This window comes from Cherax quadricarinatus, chromosome 1 (assembly GCF_038502225.1).
Source record: "Cherax quadricarinatus isolate ZL_2023a chromosome 1, ASM3850222v1, whole genome shotgun sequence".
NCBI classification, from domain to species: Eukaryota; Metazoa; Arthropoda; class Malacostraca; order Decapoda; family Parastacidae; genus Cherax; species Cherax quadricarinatus.
This window is the reverse complement of record NC_091292.1, coordinates 17989740-18013162: the sequence shown is the minus strand read 5'-3', so window position 1 is coordinate 18013162 and position 23423 is coordinate 17989740. Positions and strand designations below refer to the sequence as shown.

At 40.0% G+C, this 23423-nt stretch overlaps 1 protein-coding gene across 3 annotated transcripts in view; it reads right to left on the bottom strand.

The window, feature by feature from the left end:
- LOC128687501 (WD repeat-containing protein 3) overlaps positions 1 to 23423 on the bottom strand; it is a gene marked incomplete at its 3' end in the record, with an annotated part of 95499 nt that overhangs the window by 47277 nt on the left and 24799 nt on the right. For all 3 annotated transcript variants that reach the window (XM_070100649.1, XM_070100589.1, XM_070100534.1), the window contains 1 exon segment: positions 10156 to 10315. Coding sequence is in view for 1 of the 3 variants with exons in the window: in XM_070100534.1 (XP_069956635.1) it covers positions 10156 to 10315 (160 nt within the window).

The following is a 23423-nucleotide window of genomic DNA, read 5'->3' as shown; positions in this document are numbered from 1 at the left end:
CCCATTTTCGGCCAATTTCACTGTACTAGTCGACTAAAAACATGAATATTTCGCTAGAACTACATTTTTTCTATCGAATGAGTGCAAGAAACCACCCATTTATGAAATTCAACTATCCAGTACAGTGGTCAGAATTTAGCAATTTTGCCAATTTCACACAAATTTCAAAAGATGCCAATTTCCGAATAGGGTCCAGAATAAACAAGAAAGACATTCCTGGCACTAAAATGACATTTCCTCTAGTCATTAGTCATGTCTCAAGGCCCCTCTTATATTCTTTTGCTTTCCACTTTGAATTTTTATTTTCACAAAAAATATAAGATTTACTGTTATGCAGACTACTGCATTAGTGTAAAAAATGGTATAAATATTATTGGTGCACTTGTGAAAGAATATTAGACTCACCAGTTGACGTGTATTGCACGCTTGGCACGATTTGTTTACTTTTGAAGTTTGGTAAAAATTGAACATTTCTGCTATTTTGAGCTCAATTTCAAGGCACCTTTCATTGTAAAACCAGTCAAAATCATCTCAATTTCTGTAATATGTCTTCCATTCTATAAAATGAGACCAAGAAAACTAGAATACAACAATAAATACCATACGAAAATACACTGCAAAGTCGCTGATTTATTAAAAAAAAATGGTCAAAGTTTTTTTTTTCTCATTATGCACTGTGTGCTGCAGGATTTTTTTTAGACTGTGCACACTGACCACATAGACCCATTCTTTCATATGAAGGCCTACCAGCTTTCTCCCACTAGATTTGAGGCCGCTAGAATTTATGAGTACTAGTACATCAAAAACCCCTACGCGTAAGACGTACTAGTACGACGAAAACCCTCAAAGGATTAAGGAAGAAACAGAGGCAGTAATTTCATGCACTGGTCAGGGAGGTATACCATCTTTTAGGAGTGAAGAAGAGCAGAATGTAAGTGTGGGGGAGGTACGTGAGGCATTACGTAAAATGAAAGGGGGTAAAGCAGCTGGAACTGATGGGATCATGACAGAAATGTTAAAAGCAGGGGGGGATACAGTGTTGGAGTGGTTGGTACTTTAGTTTAATAAATGTATGAAAGAGGGGAAGGTACCTAGGGATTGGCAGAGAGCATGTATAGTCCCTTTATATAAAGGGAAAGGGGACAAAAGAGACTGTAAAAATTATAGAGGAATAAGTTTACTGAGTATACCAGGAAAAGTGTACGGTAGGGTTATAATTGAAAGAATTAGAGGTAAGACAGAATGTAGGACTGCGGATGAGCAAGGAGGTTTCAGAGTGGGTAGGGGATGTGTACATTGAAGCATATATGTGAACAGTATTTAGATAAAGGTAGGGAAGTTTTTATTGCATTTATGGATTTAGAAAAGGCATATGATAGAGTGGATAGAGGAGCAATGTGGCAGATGTTGCAAGTATATGGAATAGGTAGTAAGTTATTAAAGGCTGTAAAGAGTTTTTATGAGGATAGTGAGGCTCAGGTTAGGGTGTGTAGAAGAGAGGGAGACTACTTCCAGGTAAAAGTAGGTCTTAGACAGGGATGTGTAATGTCACCATGGTTGTTTAATATATTTATAGATGGGGTTGTAAAGGAAGTAAATGCTAGGGTGTTTGGGAGAGGGGTGGGATTAAATTATGGGGAATCAAATTCAAAATGGGAATTGACACAGTTACTTTTTGCTGATGATACTGTGCTTATGGGAGATTCTAAAGAAAAATTGCAAAGGTTAGTGGATGAGTTTGGGAATGTGTGTAAAGGTAGAAAGTTGAAAGTGAACATAGAAAAGAGCAAGGTGATGAGGGTGTCAAATGATTTAGATAAAGAAAAATTGGATATCAAATTGGGGAGGAGGAGTATGGAAGAAGTGAATGTTTTCAGATACTTGGGAGTTGACGTGTCGGCGGATGGATTTATGAAGGATGAGGTTAATCATAGAATTGATGAGGGAAAAAAGGTGAGTGGTGCATTGAGGTATATGTGGAGTCAAAAAACATTATCTATGGAGGCAAAGAAGGGAATGTATGAAAGTATAGTAGTACCAACACTCTTATATGGGTGTGAAGCTTGGGTGGTAAATGCAGCAGCGAGGAGATGGTTGGAGGCAGTAGAGATGTCCTGTTTAAGGGCAATGTGTGGTGTAAATATTATGCAGAAAATTCGGAGTGTGGAAATTAGGAAAAGGTGTGGAGTTAATAAAAGTATTAGTCAGAGGGCAGAAGAGGGGTTGTTGAGATGGTTTGGTCATTTAGAGAGAATGGATCAAAGTAGAATGACATGGAAAGCATATAAATCTATAGGGGAAGGAAAGAGGGGTAGGGGTATTCCTCGAAAGGGTTGGAAAGAGGGGGTAAAGGAGGTTTTGTGGGCGAGGGGCTTGGACTTCCAGCAAGCGTGCATGAGCGTGTTAGATAGGAGTGAATGGAGACGAATGATACTTGGGACCTGATGATCTGTTGGAGTGTGAGCAGGGTAATATTTAGTGAAGGGATTCAGGGAAACCGGTTATTTTCATATAGTCGGACTTGAGTCCTGGAAATGGGAAGTACAATGCCTGCACTTTAAAGGAGGGGTTTGGGATATTGGCATCCCAGTTTTATAAGGTTTTTCTTCTCTTTTTTAGTAAATGTCTACAGGAGAATGGGTTATTAGCCCATTGCTCCCGACATTTTAGTTGCCTCATATGACATGCATGGCTTACGGAGGAAAGATTCTTTTCCACTTCCCCATGGACAATAGAAGAAATAAAGGAGGAGAAGAGCTATTTAGAAAAAGGAGAAAAACCTAGATGTATGTATATATATATATGCATGTGCGTGTCTGTGAAGTGTGACCAAAGTGTAGGAAGGAGTAGCAAGATATCCCTGTTATCTAGCGTGTTTATGAGACAGAAAAAGAAATCAGCAATCCTACCATCATGCAAAACAGTTACAGGTTTCTGTTTCACAGTCATCTGGCAGGACTGTAGTACTTCCCTGGGTGGTTGCTGTATACCAACCTACTACCTATATATACATATATATACTCAAAAATTCTAGCGGCTTCAAATCAAGCAGGAGAAAGCTGGTAGGCCCACATGTGAGAGAATGGGTCTGTGTAGTCAGTGTGTGCAGTATAAAAAAAAGTCCTGCAGAAAGCAGTGTTTTTGGATTAAAACGCTGACTTTGAGGTGTATTTTTGTATAGTTTTTATGGTTATATTCTCGTTTTCATATTCATATTTGATAGAATGGAAAACATATTATAGAAATGGAGGCAATTTTGATTGGTTTTACTATGAAATGGACCTCGAAATGGACCTCAAAGTAGAGGAAATGTTCAATAGTAAACAAATGACGTCAAGAGTAAACAAATGACATCATCGTCCAAGAAATGTCCAACTAGCCATTCTAATATGCAGTCATGAATGGGCTGACATTATTTATACAATTATTATAATACTGCAGTAGTCTGCATAACAGTATATCTTCTATTTTTTTGTTTGAATAAAAATTAAAAATGGAAAGCAAGAGTAATATCTGAGGGGCTTGAAGATGTGACCGATGAACAAAGAAAATGTTATTTTAGAGCCAGGAATGTCTGCATTGTTCATTCTGGACCCTATTTTGAAATTGGCATACTTTTTAATTTGCATGAAATTGGTCAAATTGCCAAATTCTGACCATTTTAATGGGTAGTTGAAATCGGTAAATAGGCAATTTCTTGTACTCAATCGATAGAACAAATGGAGTTCTAAAGAAATAGCTATGAGTTTGGTCGACTGGAATAATGGAATTAGCTGAAAATAGGGCTCAAAGTGGGCAAAATCGCCGATTCGTAAATATCGCCGAGGTCGCTAATTTCACAAGAGCGTAATTCTGTAAGTTTTCCATCAAATTTCGAACTTTTGGTTTCATTACCATTGGGAAAAGATTCCCTATCATTTCACATTTTTTTTTTTTTTTTTTTTTTTTCAAATATTTTGAGACACCAGGAGACACCTCAGGAACTGGGGTTGCGACAGTCAAAGGGTTAAAAGATGAGTTTGAAATATTGGCAGTTAGGAGTGAATCCAAACTGTCATATCTGAGGGCCTCTGCGAAGACAATGATAATGTATGAATGATGGTGAAAGTGTCGAATGATGAAAGTTTTTTTCTCTTTCTTTTTTGGGCTTTTCTTTCTTTTTGTGTCACTGCCTTGGTGGAAAACGGCTGACATGTTAAAAAAAAAAATTTAATAAGTTTCCTAGGACGGTTTTTTATGGTTTTATTGGTTGCTTCTTATTATCAACTGATAGAAAGGAAAACATACTACTGAAACAGAGATGATTTTGCTGGATTTCAGGACTGGTAGTAGCTTGAAATCGAGCATATTTGACACTTGACAATTTTCTTGAGGATAGGTAAAGCCCCTCACACCTCCCAGGTCTGTAGGTCTGTTTTATGACTTTTTACTAGATCTGCTTCAATTTTTGGGACACCCTTAACTATTACAAATCGTTCCTAGTTATATTTCATTATCTGAGAAATAAGGTAAACCATTCATTTTCTGTATGATGATGAATTTAAAATGGAAGGCAAGTTTAATACAGGAGAGACCTGGGGACATGATTCATGAACAGAGGAAATATTGATTTAGTAGCTGGTTTGTTTACAGTTTATTTTGGACTGTTTTTAAACTGAATTTTTTTTTGAGTAAAACTGGTCAAATTACTGACTACTGTGCATTTTTTTATAAAAGTTCTAATGGCTGAATGGGTGGTTTCTTGTATTCAATCGATAGAAAGGAAGGTATGCTAATGAAATCGCTAAGCTGGTCAAACTAAGAAATAAAATTAGCTTAAAATACGACTCAAAGTGGGTGAATGTACTGATGCATATTTAGTGCCCAGACTGCTAACTTTGTGCCTGCATAATTCTCTAAGTTTTCCATCAAATTCCTAATTTTTGGGGCTATTATCTTCAGAAAAAGATTCTCCACCATTTCAGAACAATTTTTTTTTTATTTTCTAGACACTGTTAACACTTAATTTGGGGGCTTCTGACAGTAAAAGGGTTAAAGAATATGTACTTATGATGGCACTCATAACATTTTACATTACACTACAGCCTTTCCTCACTTAACGACAGTTCCGTTCCTAAGACCACGTCGGTAAATGAATTCGTCACAAAGTGAGGAGCATACTACAAAGGTGGTGGGTTTATGTCAACCATCTTTGATAATGTTTTAATGTCACCTTTGCACCATTTATAACATTTCTGGTATATTTTAAAATGTTTATACAGTGGTGTACTATATACAGCCTCTCCTCACTTACCAACGTAGTCGTTTACCGACAACTCAGAGTTACAACGAGCTCTCTGACAATTCGTTATTATATAATGAACGAGAACTTGGGTCCTGAATGGACAGCGCAGCATCTCAGCATCAAGCATCTGAATCTCCTTCCTATAGCCACTCCGTACACTAGTTTTCGCAGTCTCCAAAACTACATATTCGTACAAATTTCCTGTTTGTTTTTCCTCTTCCAAGAGGAAAACAAACAGGAAATTTGTGTGTGTGGGGAAGTACCCTGGCTGGTGTGTGGGGAAGTACCCTGGCTGGTTTGTGTGGGGGAGTACCCTGGCTGATATACATAAGAACATAAGAAAGCAGGAACACTGCAGCAGACCTGTTGATCTATACTAGGCAGGTCCTTCACAAACCATCCCACTAACAGAATATTTGCCCAACCATAGTTTCAATGCTCCCCAAGCAATAAGCTTTGATAATTCCATTCACTCATGTGCAAGTCCCACTCAAATCAAATCGTGTGTGTGGGGAAGTACCCTGGCTAGTGTACGTAAGAACATAAGACAGCAGGAACACTGCAGCAGACCTGTTGGCCCATACCAGGCAGGTCCTTCACAAACCATCCCACTAACAGAATATTTGCCCAACCATGTTTTCAATGCTCCCCAAGCAACAAGCTTTGATAATTCTACTCACTCATGTGCAAGTCCCACTCAAATCAAATCGTGTGTGTGGGGAAGTACCCTGGCTAGTGTACATAAGAACATAAGAAAGCAGGAACACGGCAGCAAACCTGTTGGCCCATACCAGGCAGGTCCTTCACAAACCATCCCACTAACAGAATATTTGCCCAACCATATTTTCAATGCTCCCCAAGCAATAAGCTTTGATAATTCTACTCACTCATGCACAAGTCCCACTCAAATCAAATCATGTGTGTGGGGAAGTACCCTGGCTGGTGTGTTTTTTCTTGAATTCTATTGTGTTTCTCGCCTCCTTTACAGAAGGGCTGGCACTAGGAGCTTTATTTTGGCTCATGGTGGCTTATTTAGCAGTTGCAAGCACAAAAAACAACGGATTATTATGAAATGTATTGTATGAACGCGTGGGGTGATGGTCACTCGCCCAGAAACAATGCTACACTGACTCTGAATGGTGTGTGGGAGCCTTTGTGTACGCCCGGCCGCTGGGAGGCCGGGCATACACAAAGGCGAAAAAAGTTGCCAAAAGTCAAAATTCACGAAGCGCAAGGCTCACGAAACTCGGGGGTCCACTGTATATCCACTCGTTGTAAGCAACACATTAACCACGCAAATGTCATCACAATGTTTACAAAACCTGTTTACACAAACCAACTATTGTTCTATAATATATATACGTACACATATATAGTCACTGGATACGTTCCTAGAACTGCTACAGCTTGTGGAAAGTTGATGTGTGTGCGTGGCCTTATTGTGGATGTGCTGAGAGCGGCGTGGCTGGTGTCACAATGACGCATTACAAAATCACCACCACCCATTACCCACACTATCTTTCATAACAAGCATGCTGTCTTCCCTACCACCCACATAGAAATAAGTTACTTAGACAATGCACCACTGGCTCCCCGATTTTTATACTGAGCACACTGACCACGAAGACCCATTCTCTCACATGTAGGCCTACCAGCTTTCTCCTGTTAGATTTGAAGCCTCTAGAATTTTGGCACCAATACTGGCTCGTAAGCCGTAGTACTATGGCACCAACAGTGAAAGGCTTAAGGGTTAAAATGCCATGAGACAAAGAACATAGCATATGACTCAGAAAAAAAATCATGAAAAATTGCACTATTTTTGCATTTTTTCTTTTGATAAGAGTGATCTAGGAGTGTTTGCCCTGATGAAAACACCATTTTCTTTTGTTGTAGACCAGAGGTACAGATGAGAGAAGCCTCCGCCTATTACCCCACTCACATATGGCATATAATATTCATTTCAGCATCTTTATTGCAGTTCTAGGGTATTTATTGTGTTTCTGATATCAATTTGGAATAAATGTAATAGACAGATAACCTTTATTACTATTATTAGTGTAATTACACAACTTTATTAGCGCCACAACTAACATCCAACACCCATGACGATTCGCCAGATACTGAATGCTGCTCCTGGCCTCTCCCTTGCTCCTATAGCTCCTCCCATTTCGTAACGATGTTAGATGGTGAATTTAATGTATTAGATAGAAAAATTAAAAAAAAAATTAAAAGAAAATCAGAAAAAATTCTGAAAATTCACTACATGTTCAGATGTATATTACTCACCACATCATAAAAATAATTGTTGTAAAATGACTATTATTCTTTGTAGAAACATGGTACAAAGATGATACTTATACCAAAATGTTGCCAGATTCTTAAGCTATTTTTCTGTAAGCTTAACTCATTGTATGTGTACAGTGGACCCCCGCATACCGTTGGCATCACATAACGTTAAATCCGCATACCGATACATTTTATCGCTAAGATTTTGCCTCGCATACTGCTAAAAAACCTGCTCAACGCTATTCGTCCGAGACGCGTCTAATGTGTGGCCCGAGCCAGCCTCACATGTTCCGCCGGTGGCATTGTTTACAAGCCAGCCTCCGCGGTAACATCCAAGCATACAATCGGAACATTTCATATTATTACAGCGTTTTTGGTGATTTTATCTGCAAAATAAGTGACCATGGGCCCCAAGAAAGCTTCTAGTGCCAACCCTGTGGTAAAAAGGGTGAGAAATATTATCAAAATACTGTGGTACCATGGTCAACTGCTGATGCTGCTGCTGTAGCACTGTCAGCTGCTGCTGCTGCTGTAGCACCATCAGCTGCTGCTGCTGCTGTACCACCGTCAGCTGCTGCTGCTGCTGCTGTAGTACCGTCTGCTGCTGCTGTAGCACCGTCTGCTGCTGCTGCTGCTGTACCACCGTCAGCTGCTGCTGCTGCTGCAGTACCGTCTGCTGCTGCTGTAGCACCGTCTGCTGCTGTTGTAGCACTGTCAGCTGCTGCTCTAGCACTGTTAGCTGCTGCTGCTGCTGCTGTAGCACTGTCAGCTGCTGCTGCTGCTGCACTGTCAGCTGCTGCTGCTGCTGCTGTAGCACTGTCAGCTGCTGCTGCTGTAGCACCGTCAGCTGCTGCTGCTGCTGCTGTACCACCGTCAGCTGCTGCTGCTGCTGTAGTACCATCTGCTGCTGCTGTAGCACCATCTCCTGCTGCTGTAGCACCATCTGCTGCTGCTGTAGCACTGTCAGCTGCTGCTGTAGCACTGTCAGCTGCTGCTGCTGCTGCTGTAGCACCGTTGTTGGTGTGGCTTATTGAGAATACCAAGAAACAATTAACCCCAGAGGGTTAGCCACCCAGGATAACCCAAAAAAGTCAGTGTCATCAAAGATTGTCTAACTTATTTCCATTGGGGTCCTTAATCTTGTCTCCCAGGATTCAACTCACACCAGTCGACTAACACCCAGGTGAACAGGGAAAAATGCCTGGAACTAGTGCTCATATTGGTGAATTTAAAGCCAGCAAAGGTTGGTTTGAGAGATTTAAGAATCGTAGTGGCATACACAGTGTGATAAGGCCTGTTCTGGAAGAAAATGCCAAACAGAACCTACAGTACTCAGGAGGAAAAGGCACTCCCAGGACACAGTGTCTCATCAGTCATTGCTGCATCTTCAATAAAGGTAAGTGTCATTTATTCTTCATTTAGTAGAGTACCACATGCACAATATATACTGTGCATGTACTACTCTACTATTGTGCATGTATCCTTCTCTTTGTGTGTAGGAAAATGTATATTTCATGTGGTAAAATTTTTTTTTTCATACTTTTGGGTGTCTTGCGCGGATTAATTTGATTTCCATTATTTATTATGGGGAAAATTCATTCGCATAACGATAATTTCGCATAACAATGAGCTCTCAGGAACGGATTAATATCGTTATGCGGGGGTCCACTGTATTTTACTTTTTTACTGTTTTCTGTAACATATAAGAGTTATGCAAATTAAAATAAAGTTATCAAATTGAAGTTTCATTTTTATTTTTTCTTTCTAATACACATATTTAATTCACCATTTGGCATCGTTACAAAGTGGGCAGAGGTATAGCAGAGGGAAAAGGAAGCAGTATCTCAGTAACTCATGACCGCCCATGACATGTGGTGGGGCGTCCCTCTTGGCACTATAAAATATTGTATAATTATACTATTATCAATAAAGGTTATCTACCTATCACATTTATTCCAGAATAATATTAGGTATAACAAAAATAACACAGAAGCATGATAAAGACACCCAAACTAATAAAAACTGACATTATATAGAGAGGTACCGTAGGGTGGAGGGATAAAAAAAAAAAAGTGACCGCGACCATTACAGAAAACGTTACGTGCCATGTGCCTGAAGGGTAACTATTACTCTTATCCTATGCAAAGACTGAAAAAAGTGTGATTTTTCTCAAAAAAAAAAAAATCCCAAGTAATCAGCTGTATATACATTTCCTGGAATATCTCGGAAGTAAGTCATTGACCTATTTCATGTTGTATTACAATTAATATTAAACAGATTGAAATGAATTTCCCAGCAAACAGAAAATTGAATGTTTTAATTTTGGGTGGTGACACTTTTGAAATGTCAGTAAGGGGTGATCCCTCAATTAGTGATGAATTTGTTTACCAACATGGTCTTAGGAACGGAACTCCGTCAGTGAGGAGAGGCTGTATTGTAATAAACAGAGTAAGAGGAAATCAGCTCAAATATACATTATTTAGGTATGTATACTGGTCAGAGACCCTATCATAAGTCCAAGTCACTGGTAAACAAGTACATCACTAAGTGAGGAGAGGCTGTACAAATAAGCAATATAATCTTACCAGTAAACTTTAAAGGTTGGCCAAGTGTAAGGTCAAACACAGCAAGAGAACCGTCAGAGTATCCAACTGCAATATGAGTGTTATCAAGAGACCCAGGGGTAGAAGGTCGAGGCTCTAGAACTGTTACACTCCCACACACTTCTGCATCTAAAGTTAAAACCTGTCGAGTATTACATAAATTTTAATAAAAAAAAAAAAAGAAATTCTATAAAAAAAATATATACATATATAGTTCAACATGTTTGTCGTAAGAAGTGACTATAATGCTGGGAGCAAGGGGGTAGTAACCCCTCTCGCCTGTATCAATTACTAAATTTAAAAAGAAAAACTATAACCCCTCTCGCCTGTATCAATTACTAAATTTAAAAAGAAAAACTATCATTTTTCAATTTAGGTCACCCTGCCTCAGTGGGACACAGCCGGTTTGTAAAAAAAAAAAAATACAGTCCTTTAAAAATAAAGCAAACATCCTTCAAGAATTACATGGTTACCAACAATAGTGAAAAAGACACTTTACAGAACAAGCTTTTAGTGGGAGAAATTTTCAATTAATGTCACTAAAATCTTTATAAGCCACTACTTGATAAAGATCTTTACAAAACATTGTCCCAATAAAGCTTTTTCTGTAAAGTGCATATTTTTTCCATCCTCTTTAAGAATAAATCTTCAAACCAGTTTATGCATGACACACACAAAAATATTGGGCCGCGGGGTTCAACGCCCCCGCGGCCCAATCTTTGATCAGGCCTCATGGTGGATCTGGGCCTGATCAACCAGGCTATTACAGTTGGCCACACACAAACCTACATAAGAACCACAGCCTGGCTGGTCAGGTACTAACTTTAGGTGCCTGTCTAGTGCCTTCTTGAAGACAGCCAGGGGTCTATTGGTAATCCTCCTTATGTATGTTGGGAATCAGCTGAACAGTCTTGGGGCCCTGACACTTACTGTGTTGTCTCTTATCGTGCTAGTGGTGCCCCTGCTTTTCATTGGAGGGGGGATGTTGCATTGTCTGCCGAGTCTTTTGCTTTCATAGGGAGTGATTTTCGTGTGCAAATTTGGAACTACAGTGGACCCCCGGTTTACGATCACCTCCCAATGCGACCAATTATGTAAGTGTATTTATGTAGGTGCGTTTGTACGTGTATGTTTGGGGGTCTGAAATGGACTAATCTAATTCACAATATTCCTTATGGGCACAAATTCATTCAGTACTGACACCTGAACATACTTCTGGATTGAAATAATATCGTAAACCGGGGGTCCACTATAATCCCTCTAGGATTTTCCAAATGTATATACATTAATCATATATCTCTCCTGGCTGCATTCTAGGGAGTACAAGTTGAGGAACTTCAAGCGTTCCCAGTAACTGAGGTGTTTTATCGCACTTGTGTGTGCCGTGAAGGTTCTTTGTACATTTTCTAGGTAAGCAATTTCACCTGCCTTGAAAGGTGCTGTTAGTGTGCAGCAATATTCCAGCCTAGATAGAACAAATAACCTGAAGAGTGTCATCATGGACTTGGCATCCCTATTTTTGAAGGTTCTCATTATCCATCCTGTCATTTTTCTAGCAGATGCGACTGATACAATGTTGTGGTCTTTGAAAGTGAGATCCTCTGACATTATCACTCCCAGGTCTTTTACAATAGTTTTGCTCTATTTTGTAGTTGGAATTTGTTTTATACTCCAAGACAGTTTTAATTTCCTCACGTTTTTTCATATCAGAGTAATTGAAATTTATCATCATTGAACTTCAAATTGTTTTCTGCGGTCCATTTAAAGATTTGACTGATGTCTGCCTGGAGTCTTGCAGAGTCTTCAATGGAGGGCACTGGCATGCAAATTTAGGTGTCATCTGCAAAGGAAGACACGGTGCTGTGGCTTACATCCCTGTCTAGGTCAGATATGAGGATGAGGAACAGGATGGGAGTGAGTACTGTGCCTTTTGGAACAGAGCTTTTCACAGTAGCCACCTCAGACTTTACTCTGTTTACTACCACTCTTTGTGTTCTATTTGTTAGGATATTATAGATCATCTACCAACTTTTCCTGCTATTCCTTTATCACGCATTCTGTGCACTATTATTCCAGGGTCACACTTGTCAAAGGCTTTTGCAAAGCCTGTGTACACAACATCTGCATTCTGTTTGTCTTCTAGAACACTCAGGACCTTGTCATAGTGGTCCAGTAGTTGGGACAGGCAGGAGTGACCTGCTCTAAACCTATGTTCCCTGGGTTGTGTAACTGATGGGTATCTAGATGAATGGCAATCTTGCTTCTTAGAACCCTTTCAAAGATTTTCATGATATGAGATGTTAGTGATATTGGTGACGCAGACAGACACGGAATCATCGACAGAAGCCGCCCAGCCGCCGTGGAGAGAAGACATCGTCGTTCCTGCTCTTCAGTTATCCTGAGTAATTCTCGAGCAGAGCAACTCTGAACACTGTTACTCAAGATTTTTCTTGGGTTATCCTGAGTAGTTCTTGACCAGAGCTGAGAGGAAACTTGCTTGCAGTCACTTCGAGCCCCATCCCATGAAGAGGGTAAGGCGGTGACTTGCTTGTTCACCCCTCTCTTCCCCATCCCCCCCATCCTTCCCCATCCTCCCCTCACCCAAACATCTACACTGGCCCACACACTAACACACTACATACATTGCTATCCTTCTGACTTTCCTATCTTCTTCTTTTTCGGCAACTTCACTTTGGCGAGTTAACACAAGGCATTTTGACCATCCGGTAGCCCATGTGGTTTTTTAAAATCCGGCCGATCTTTGCCTTGGGCCCTTTTCCCCTCACTACTCGAGGGTAGGCTATCTTAGGGGCTGACCTTCATAAGTCAGCTGACATAGGATGTTAGACTAACTCTAAGGAAAGACCACTTTTTGTAAAGCTACTTCTGTGCCAGATGTACCTTCCTGGACATCATGGCACAGATAAGAGTAAGATTACATGTTGATGGCAACCAAAAGTCGGTGAAAGAAATTCTAGCACGTATTTGCTCGAATTCAACTGTTGCTCCAGTGGATGTTTTTACAACTCTCGCTGGGGTAGTACTTCTCCTCTCTTCTGAAGAAGAAGTTACTTCAACTACTTAAGCAGGACGTCCTGGACAAATTGAAGACTTTTGGTATCCATCCAATTGCACCTGAAAGCTATCAAGCTCAGCGAACTGTGTTTGTTGCCAGAATTAACAGCATCATGAGAGACAGCACAGTGAATGAACTTCTTGCTGACGTTAATGCAGAGAATTCAGAATTTCATGCTGTCCAAGCACATAAATTTTCTAAACCTGGCAACAACCAGGAAACATTAAAGTTAATACTTGAGACACCTGAAGAAGCCAAACTAGTGTGTCAAAATGGCTTCAAATGTTTTGGCACCAGATGTACACCTGACCAAATATCTCTTGAGCGGGTTTGTCAGTATTACACAATGTTACAAATGTTACGCATTTGGTCATACCACCAACAAATGCAGTACCCAAGCACTGATTTGCAGCATATGCTCTGGGCAACATTCTTTTAAAGATTGTAATAACAAAACTAAACCCAAATGTGTCCTCTGCAATGGTAAACATCATGCTGTTTCTGCTATCTGTCCCGAGAGGAAAAAGGAAATGCAGAAAATTCTTGAAGCTAAGAAACTGTCCAATTCTAAGAAGAACACTCCCAAGGCACCTCCAACAATGTCCCAAACTTCCTTCCCAGCTTTGCCTGGATCTAGTGGGACTCCTCAGGTCCCTCCCACTGGTTCCAATGTTTGGAATTCTGCCCCTCTTGGAGTGCCCCAATCTAACCCTCACCTACAACATACGCAAACACAACAACAAGGTTCAGTCTCATCTCCCATGTCTCAGGTATCCTCAGCCGGAGATATGACGAGAGCGCAACTAATGTATATGATGGCCAAGGACATAGCAGGTGGTGACATTCAACTCTGCTCTAAGATTTTAAATGATTTGTTAATGGCTAATGGGATCACTCCCATTACTATCCCAGATAATGTTAAGGTTATTATGGCCCAGCCTTCTCATAACAAGAAGTATGTACCCTACTCTACTTCTACAAATAAGCCTAAGTCATCCCTTGTCCAGGGATCACCCATCTCGCATACCCAGTTTGTCAACTCCCCTCAACCCGATGAGTCAATACCTGACCCCAACGATGCCCCAGAGATTGGTGCTTATTCTTCCGCTATTGCAGCTGATCCTGTTGAACAGGAACTTTCCCAGGGTAATTCACCTGGCCTACCAAATTTTCCCTTGGAGCCTCCACAGTCTCCCATTAACTCTCACGAGCCTCTGCTTCCTGAAACTGGGACTATCACGCCTCAGTTTTATGATGATGACTAATGATTCTGTTAATATTACCAATTCTAGTGAGGATGATGACACTTTTAATACACAAGCAACTACGCAGAATTTCCCTCCTCCCCTTGACGAGTCCAGCAGGGATAGTGTGGATACCAAACATGACATTACTTGCAGGCGTTCAGACCGCAGTACATGTGCGAAGTGCAAGAAATAATGGGGATTACAATTTTCCAACTTAATGTTCAATATTTCTTTAATAACCGTTACTTCCTTGAAGTTGAACTACATAATTACAATCCCGATGTTATACTCTTGAATGAGACAGCTGCAAGAGTTGATCAACGTATTAAATTACGTGGTTACTCTACTGTGGAGAAATCGAGAGGACCCTATAGTGGCGTAGCCAACTTAGTTAAATTAAGCTATGCATTTAAAAATATTCATGTTGATGAATATAACATTCTTGCAATAGAAATGATGACGTCTCATGGCCAACTAGTGATAGGAACTGGATATTTTCCCCCAAGACAACAATATATAGAGTCAATTCCTCTACATAGGATATTAAGCAAAAATATTCCAACAATTCTAGTGGGAGATTTTAATGCTCATCACCCTGCCCTCTTTAACTGTGGAGCTGGTATTCCACTGGGTGACTTGAAAGGAAAACAACTATTTAATATCATGACAGCCAGAAACTTATCATTTCAAGGCCCATTCTTTAAATCGTATTTTGGTCCTCATCCAGGGACACCAGATATAGTCCTGACAAACAGACTGTGACCTCTTTCATTGTCGTATCTCTCCTGGTGGAAACGTAGGTTCTGGCCATATCCCGGTTTTAATACAACTACAAACTTCTCCATTTAGAATACCTGTACCTCCTAAGCCCAATCTCAACACCCTAGGATTTGACCCCTTCAGGGCATTTCTGGGTGACGATGAAATTGTGTCGCTGGAAAATCTACCTTCCACTGCAATTGACGATGCAATCAGGTCCCTTCCCAATCGAATAATTGATGCTACTAATGCAACTTGCCAATTAGCTTCCACAAAGATTACCAACAATATAAACCTACGAGGGAAATTAAAGACGCTTTGAGAAGTTATCAAACAGAATGTCGAAGGCATCTTCAAACGCGACAACCACCAGTAGCTACACTGCACAGATTAAGGCAAGAATTAATTAACATGATTAGTCATCACAAACATGACTTATGGAAATTGCTAGTTCTCCAAGCTAATCAGTATAAACGTAAGCCAGCAAAATTTTGGAGTAAGATCTGACAACTTTTAGGGGCAAAGCACAAGGCTCCTAACTACCTAATTCATACCTTCACTGACGAGGATGATGAAGATGTCGAGATTAAACTTGATGATCCACAGGACCAGGCTAATTTGATGGGTGATGTATGGGAGAAAATTCTCTCCCACAATAACAGTCGTCGATTTAACAATAATCACTATCAGTTGGTAAATGAATGGAGAGATGAGAACTTAGATGATCTAGAACCACTACCTTCCATCGATACATCAACTCTTGAAGATGCCCACCCGCTTACTAGACCTATTACATTACTCAAGATGAGTCAGATTATTGGAAGAATGCGAAACAGAGCCCCTGGTCTCTCTGGAGTAACAATGAAACCAAAAAGTTCCTACCCAGAAATTGCAAACAGTCTTTGGTTAATATCTTTAATGCCATCTTGGCCTCAGGACATTTTCCAGTTGTTTTTAAGACTGCTAGGATGATCTTTCTTGCTAAGCCCAATAAAGACATCCATCAACCAAAGAACTATAGACCTATATCTTTACTTGAAGTCACTGGAAAAGTTCTTGAGAAGATCATTTCCAACAGACTGAACTACTATATGGAGTTTAATCACCTTTTTACTGAAAAACAATTTGGCTTGAGAACACATAGAGGTACCCATAATGCAATAAATATTATTTTCAATACTGTAGCAAGTCTAAAACATCAGGGCAATCTTGCCCTAATTGCCACCAGAGATGTTCATAAAGCTTTTGACAGCTTATGGCATGATGGTCTTTTATACAAACTTATTGACCTACCAGACCATAACTGGACCTTTCTCAGATTAATATATAACTTCTTAACTCAAAGAAAAATCATTCCCACCTTTCACGGCAAGTCGACAGAGCCTTTTATACCAACAGCTGGTGTCCCACAAGGTTCTTGTCTTAGTCCAATTCTATTCAACATTTATGTGAATGACCTTCCTCAACCAGAGTTTAATGATACAATTATAACGTAATTTGCAGATGATGTTATCCATGTCGTCTCATCAACTCCGGTAACAGGAAAATACAAGTATGAGAGTCATAGAAAAAATGAATATTGAACTTCGTCGAACATCTAATTGGGAAAAGAAATGGAGAATTACAACTAATCCTGACAAAGTCCTTGTTAGCACGATAAGATGTTTTGCATCAACCATCGAAGATAAAGGGGGTATCTCCATCAGAGGTACACCTGTAGCCATCCCAAACCCCAACAAGATCTTGGGATATGAAATAGACAGGCTACTCCATTCAACATCTCATGTAAATAAAAAGATCAACGTAGCCAAAGCCGGTCTTAACAGTCTCTTTAGATTTAATCAAGCCCCTCCACATGTCAAAAAACATCTGTATAAAATGATAATAAGACCTATACGTACTCGAATACCCATGTGTCCCAATGTCATTAACAACAAAGACCAATATGCTATGGTTGCAACGGGTGCAGAATAGAGCTCTCCGCTTCATTACGGGCACCAGGAGGAGAGACAGAGTTAAAATGGCAGATTTACATGTACAACAAGATATAACTGCCTTAAATGTATGCCTTGACACCCTGAAGAAGAAACAACTCTATGCAATGCAAGAACCTACATGCCAGATAGAGAACATCCTCTCCAAGTTGAAAATACCACGGATTATATCATCAATACTCCTCCTCACAGGGCTCAAAGAATGACTCTCCCACAGAGGGTCCGTCGTTTTATCCATAAAGACGATTACCATCGACCAATGATATTGAGCAACCTCCCTGCAAATGAAGATGATTGGGTAACACCAGAACCCTTCTATGTTTACTAAGAAAATCATCACCCCCAATTAGGGAGACCTCTTGTATAATATTCTACTGTTAAAATTATGCTACATTTACTATGGCGGGACACCACCTTGTAAGAAGCTATTGTATCAAGTAATTCTTTATAAACTAGCCAGAAAATTTTTGCCTTCATTGTCGTTTAACCCTTTGACTGTTTCAGGCCCCTCTCTGAAACTGTCATTCTATGTCGCTCAATTTTTGAAAAAAAAAAAAATTATTTTTTCTTATGAAATGATAGAGAATCTTTTCCCGATGGTAATGACACCAAAAGTTCGAAATTTGGTCGAAAACTCGTGGAATTATGCTCCCGCGAAGTTAGCGGTCTCGGCGACATATGCGAATCGGCGATTTCGCCGACTTTGAGCCCTATTTTCAGCCAATTCAATTGTTCCAGTTGACCAAACTCATAGCTATTTCTTTAGAACTCCATTTTATCTATCAGCTGAGTACAAGAAACCTCCCATTTACTAATTTGGACTACCCAATATGGTGGTCAGAAATTGGCAATTTGGCCAATTTCACGCAAAATAAAAAAGATGCCAATTTCAAAATAGGGTCCAGAATAAACAAGGTAGACATTCGTGGCACTAAAATAACATATGCTCTGTTCATTAGTCACATCTCTAGGCCCCTCTTATATTATTATTGCTTTCTATTTTGATTTTTTATTCATACAAAAAAATACAAAATTTACTGTTATGCAGACGACTGCATTATTGTAAAAATGGTATAAATAATATCAGTGGACTAGTGAAAGAATATTAGACTCCCCAGTTGACGTGTATTGGACGTGTGGTGTGATTTATTTACTCTTGAACATTGGTAAAAATCGAACATTTCCGCTACTTTGAGCTCAGTTTCAAGGTCGTTTTCATCGTAAAAGTAATGAAAATCATCTCTATTTCTGTAATATGTTTTCCATTTTATCACCTAAGACCATGAAAACGTGAATACAACGATAAATACTATACGAAAATACACCTCAAAGTCGGCGTTTTATTCCAAAAAAACGATCAGTTTTTTTTTTCTCATTACGCAATGTGTGCTGCAGGATTTTTTTTATGTGGTGCACACTGACCACACAGACCCATTCTCTCACATGTGGGCCTACCAGCTTTCTCCCACTTGATTTGAAGCCGCTAGAATTATTGAGTATATATACGTCAGAAACATTGGCTCGTAAGACGTATTTATACGTCGAAAACAGTCAAAGGGTTAAATATCCGTTGTGCAAAAAAAAAAAAAGCAATTGCAACTTGTATATTTACTACCAATTCAGAGTCATGTACTTATATATCTGTTATATCTATGTGACACTGATGGGTTAGTATTATACCCCTTCAAGAATATTATATTATTCCACATACACTTTTTAAATTACACCAAAGTGGTTGGGCCACTTATCTTTTATATCCTACCTCTCTCCCCCCTCCCACCCTTTTCCAAGATTTCTATCCTTACCCATCTTACCAAAGCTCTGGTCATAAGAAGAAGTGATATTGGTCTGTAGTTCTTTGCTATTGCTTTACTGCCCCTTTTGTGGAGTGGGGCTGTCTGTTGTTTTTAGCAGCTGTGCTGCTGCAACCCTTGTCCATGCTCCCTCTCATTAGGATGTTAAAAGCACATGATAGAGGTTTTTTGTAGTTCTTGATGAGCACAGAGTTTCCAGAGTCTGGGCCTGGGGCAGAGTGCATGGGCATGTCATTTATTGCCTTTTCAAAGTCATTTGGTGTCAGGATAATATCAGATAGGTTTAAATCTACCAAATTCTGTGTTTTGCTCATAAAAAATTCATTTAGGTCTTCGACTCTCAGGCTGGTTAGTGGCTCATTAAAAACCGAGTCATAATGAGACTTGAGTAGCTCACTCATTTTCTTGCTGTCATCTGTGCAGGACCCATCTCATCTAAGTAGGGGCCCAATACTGGATGCTATTCTCGACTTAGATTTGGCATAAGAAAAGAAATATTTTGGGTTTCTTTCAATTTCATTTATAGCCTCTAGTTCTTCCAGTGTTTCTCGACTCCTGTAAGATTCCTTTAGCTTAAGTTCAATGCTTGCTATTTCTCTGACCAGTGCCTTCCTTCGTATTAGATATACTGGCCTCTTTTAGCCACACTCTTATTCTTCGTCTTCACCTGTACAGAAGAGCCTTTCTCTTTCTAGTTTACATCTTCTCTTCCTTTTCCTTAAAGGAATATGCCTTGAGCATATTCCTTTAAGTTTTAAGTTAATTTTTTCTAGACATAGGTTTGGATCCATGTTGCTTAGGATACTTACCCAGTTTATATCATTTAGGACCTGGCTGACTTGGTCCCACCTTATGTTTTTCTTACTTAAGCTGAATTTGGTGAAGGCTTCCTCATGACTGATGACATTTTGTTGGTCTGGGGCCTCGCACATACATGTCTAAACCTCTATTATGTTGTGATCTGAGTACATTGTTTTGATATGGTAATAGAGTGGACCCTCAACCAACGAAGGCATCATCTAACGATAAAATCGACTAACAAAGCGTTTTAGCGTAAAATTTTTGGCCCGACCAATGATGAAAAACCTGACTAACATCATTCGTCCCGAAAGCATCCACGCGGCCTTGTGGCCTGACTGCACCTTAGCTGCCCTGCCTTCAGTTAGTGTGCCAATGTTTACGAGCCAGTGTGGTTGCTTCCACGCATACATTCGGTACATTTTGTATTAGTCCAGTGTTTTTAGTGCTTGTAACTGCTTAATAAGCCACCATGGGACCAAAGAAAGCTTCTAGTGCCAACCCTGTGGTAAAAAGGGTGAGAATTACAATTGAAATGAAGATAATCACAAAGTATAAAACTGGAGTGTGTGTCTCCGAGCTGGCCAGGTTGTATAACAAACCCCAATCAACCATCGCTGCTATCTTTGCCAACAGAAAGGAAATCAAGGAAGCTGTTATTGCGAAAGGTGCAAGTATGTTTTCAAAACACAGATCGCAAGTACTCGAAGATGTTGAGAGACTGTTATTGGTGTGGATAAACGTAAAACAGATATCAGGAGATAGCATCTCTCAATCAATCATATGTGAAAAGGCAAGGCAGTTGCAACTAGCGGTGATGTGAGTGAATTTAAGGCCAGCAAAGGTTGGTTTAAGAATCGTAGTGGCATACACAGTGTGGTAAGGCATGGTGAGGCTACCAGTTCGGACCAAAAAGCGGCTAAAAAATATGTGCAGGAATTCAAGGAGTACATAGAGGCTGAAGGATTAAAACCCCAACAAGTGTTTAATTGTAACGAAACAGGCCTGTTTTGGAATAAAATGTCAAACAGGACCTACATTACACAGGAGAAAAAAGCACTCCCAGGACACAAGCCTATGAAGGACAGGGTTACTTTAATGTTGTGTAGTAATGCTAGTGGGGATTGCAGAGTGAAGCCTCTACTTGTGTATCACTCAAACTCCCAGTGTTTTCAAGAAAAACAATGTCAAGGCTAATTTGTGTGTGATGTGGAAGGCATGGGTCACTAGGGACATTTTCTATGATTGGTTTTATCATGTGTTTGGCCCTACTGTGAAAAATTACCTCCTGGAAAATAAACTGGACCTTAAGTGCCTCCTGGTATTAGACAATGCTCCTGCTCATCCTTCAGAGGACTTGAGTTTTATCAAAGTGAAATTCTAGCCTCCTAATACCACTCCTCTCCTCCAGCCCATGGACCAGCAGGTCATTTCAAATTTCAAAAAACTGTACACCAAAGCAATGTTTCAAAAGTGCTTTGAAGTGACCTCAGACACTCAACTGACCCTAAGAGACTTTTGGAAAGATCACTTTAGTATCCTCAATTGCATAAACCTTATAGGCAAGGCTTGGAAGGGAGTGACTAACAGGACCTTAAACTCTGCTTGGAGGAAACTGTGGTCAGAATGTGTAGAAGAGAGGGATTTTGAAGGGCTTGGGGCTAACCCTGAGAAGCCTATGCCAGTTGTGGAATCTATTGTGGCATTGGGGAAGTCCATGGGGTTGAAGGTTAGTGGGGAGGATGTGGAAGAGTTGGTGGAGGACGACAATGAAAAACTAACCACTGATGAGCTGCAAGAGCATCTGCAACAGGAAAAGGACACAACTAAGGAAATTGCTTCAGAGGAGGGGAGAGAGAAATGAAGGAAGTTGCCTTCTTCAAAGATTGAGGAAATTTGTGCAAAGTGGGTTGACGTGCAAACCTTTATGGATGAAAATCACCCTGACACAGCTACTGCAAGCCGTGCTGGTGACTTTTACAATGACAACGTTGTGGCCCATATTAAGAAAATCTTAAAAGAACGTGAGGTATAGAGCTCTACTGAAAGATTTTTGGTGCAACGGAGGTCCAGTGACTCTCAGTTGTTCCCAGTGCCATTAAAGAAAGAAGGGAAGTAAGCCCAGAAAAGGACTTGGTACCTAAAGTCCTTATGGAAGGAAATTCCCTTTCCAAAATACACCTCCATCTCCCCTCCTCCCATCTCATCACACATCACTAAATCTTCAATAAAGGTAAGTGTCACTTATTCTTCATTTAGTACAGTACGTGTATTTATTGTGCATGTATCCTTTTTCTGTGTAGGAAAATGTATATTGCATGTGAAAAAAAAAAATTCATACTTTTGGGTGTCTGGAACAGATTAATTGCATTTCCATTATTTCTTATGGGGAAAATTAACTTGACTAACAAGAAATTCAACTAACAACAAGCTCTCTGTAACGGATTAATATCATTGGTTGAGGTTCCACTGTATTTCAAATCAGATCATCATTGTTAGTGAAGATGAGGTCCAGTGTATTCTCCAATATTGTTGGCTCTATTATTTGCTGGTTTAAGGTGAATTTGGAGCAGAGATTTAAAAGCTCACGTGTGCAAGTTTTCATCTGAGCTGCCCCCTGGGGTTGTCTCTGCTACAGCATTATTTGCTACATTCCTCCATTTTAAGTGCCTTAAGTTGAATTCCCCCAGGAGCAAGATGTTTGGGGCAAGAACTGGGAGATTTTCCAGACAGTGGTCTATTTTCAAAAGCTGTTCCTGAAATTGTTGGGAAGTTGCCTCCGGAGGCTTTGTATACAACCACAATGACCAGGTTTTGGTTCTTGATCTTTACTAACAAAACATCATCATCATCATTTGAGGTGTTTAGTAGTTCCGAGCATATCAGTGACTGACATACAGGCCGCATCCCCCCCGCTCCCCCTGTTGCCTGTTCACTGTCGAATCTGAATAGGTTATAACCCGGGATCCATATTTCATTGTCAAAGTGATCCTTTACGTGGGTCTCAGTGAAAATCATGAATATTGCATGTGGCTCTGTAAGAAGTCCATGGATGAAAGGTGTTTTGTTGCTCACTGCTGGCTTTAGGCTCTATATTTGCAAAGATGAATGTTATCATATTGATGGTATGGGGGGGGGTCTTTTTTCCTGGCACTAATATCTGAATACAAATATTCTACCTACTGCTATGCTGATGGCTAACATGCCTGTAAATAGTTTACCAATGACCAGTTTCAAGAGTTTTCCTACTCTCGCAGCACATCCTGTAACCAGGCTTCTCTGTTGACTGCTTGGTCAGCCACCCTGTTGCTGGTCCTGAAACCAACCAAATTCATGTTGTATTTCAGTATTATGTCTTACATTCTATCAAATGACACCAAGAAATCACCAATAAAACCATAAAATCCATCCTAAAAAACACTCAAAGTGGCTATTTTAAACTAAACACATTTTCAAGGTTTTGCTTTTCCCATCATTCACCACTTAGGGGTAGGATTTTTTTTTATACTCTGCACACTCACCACACAGACCTGTTCTCTTATATCTAGGCCAAAAGTTACAG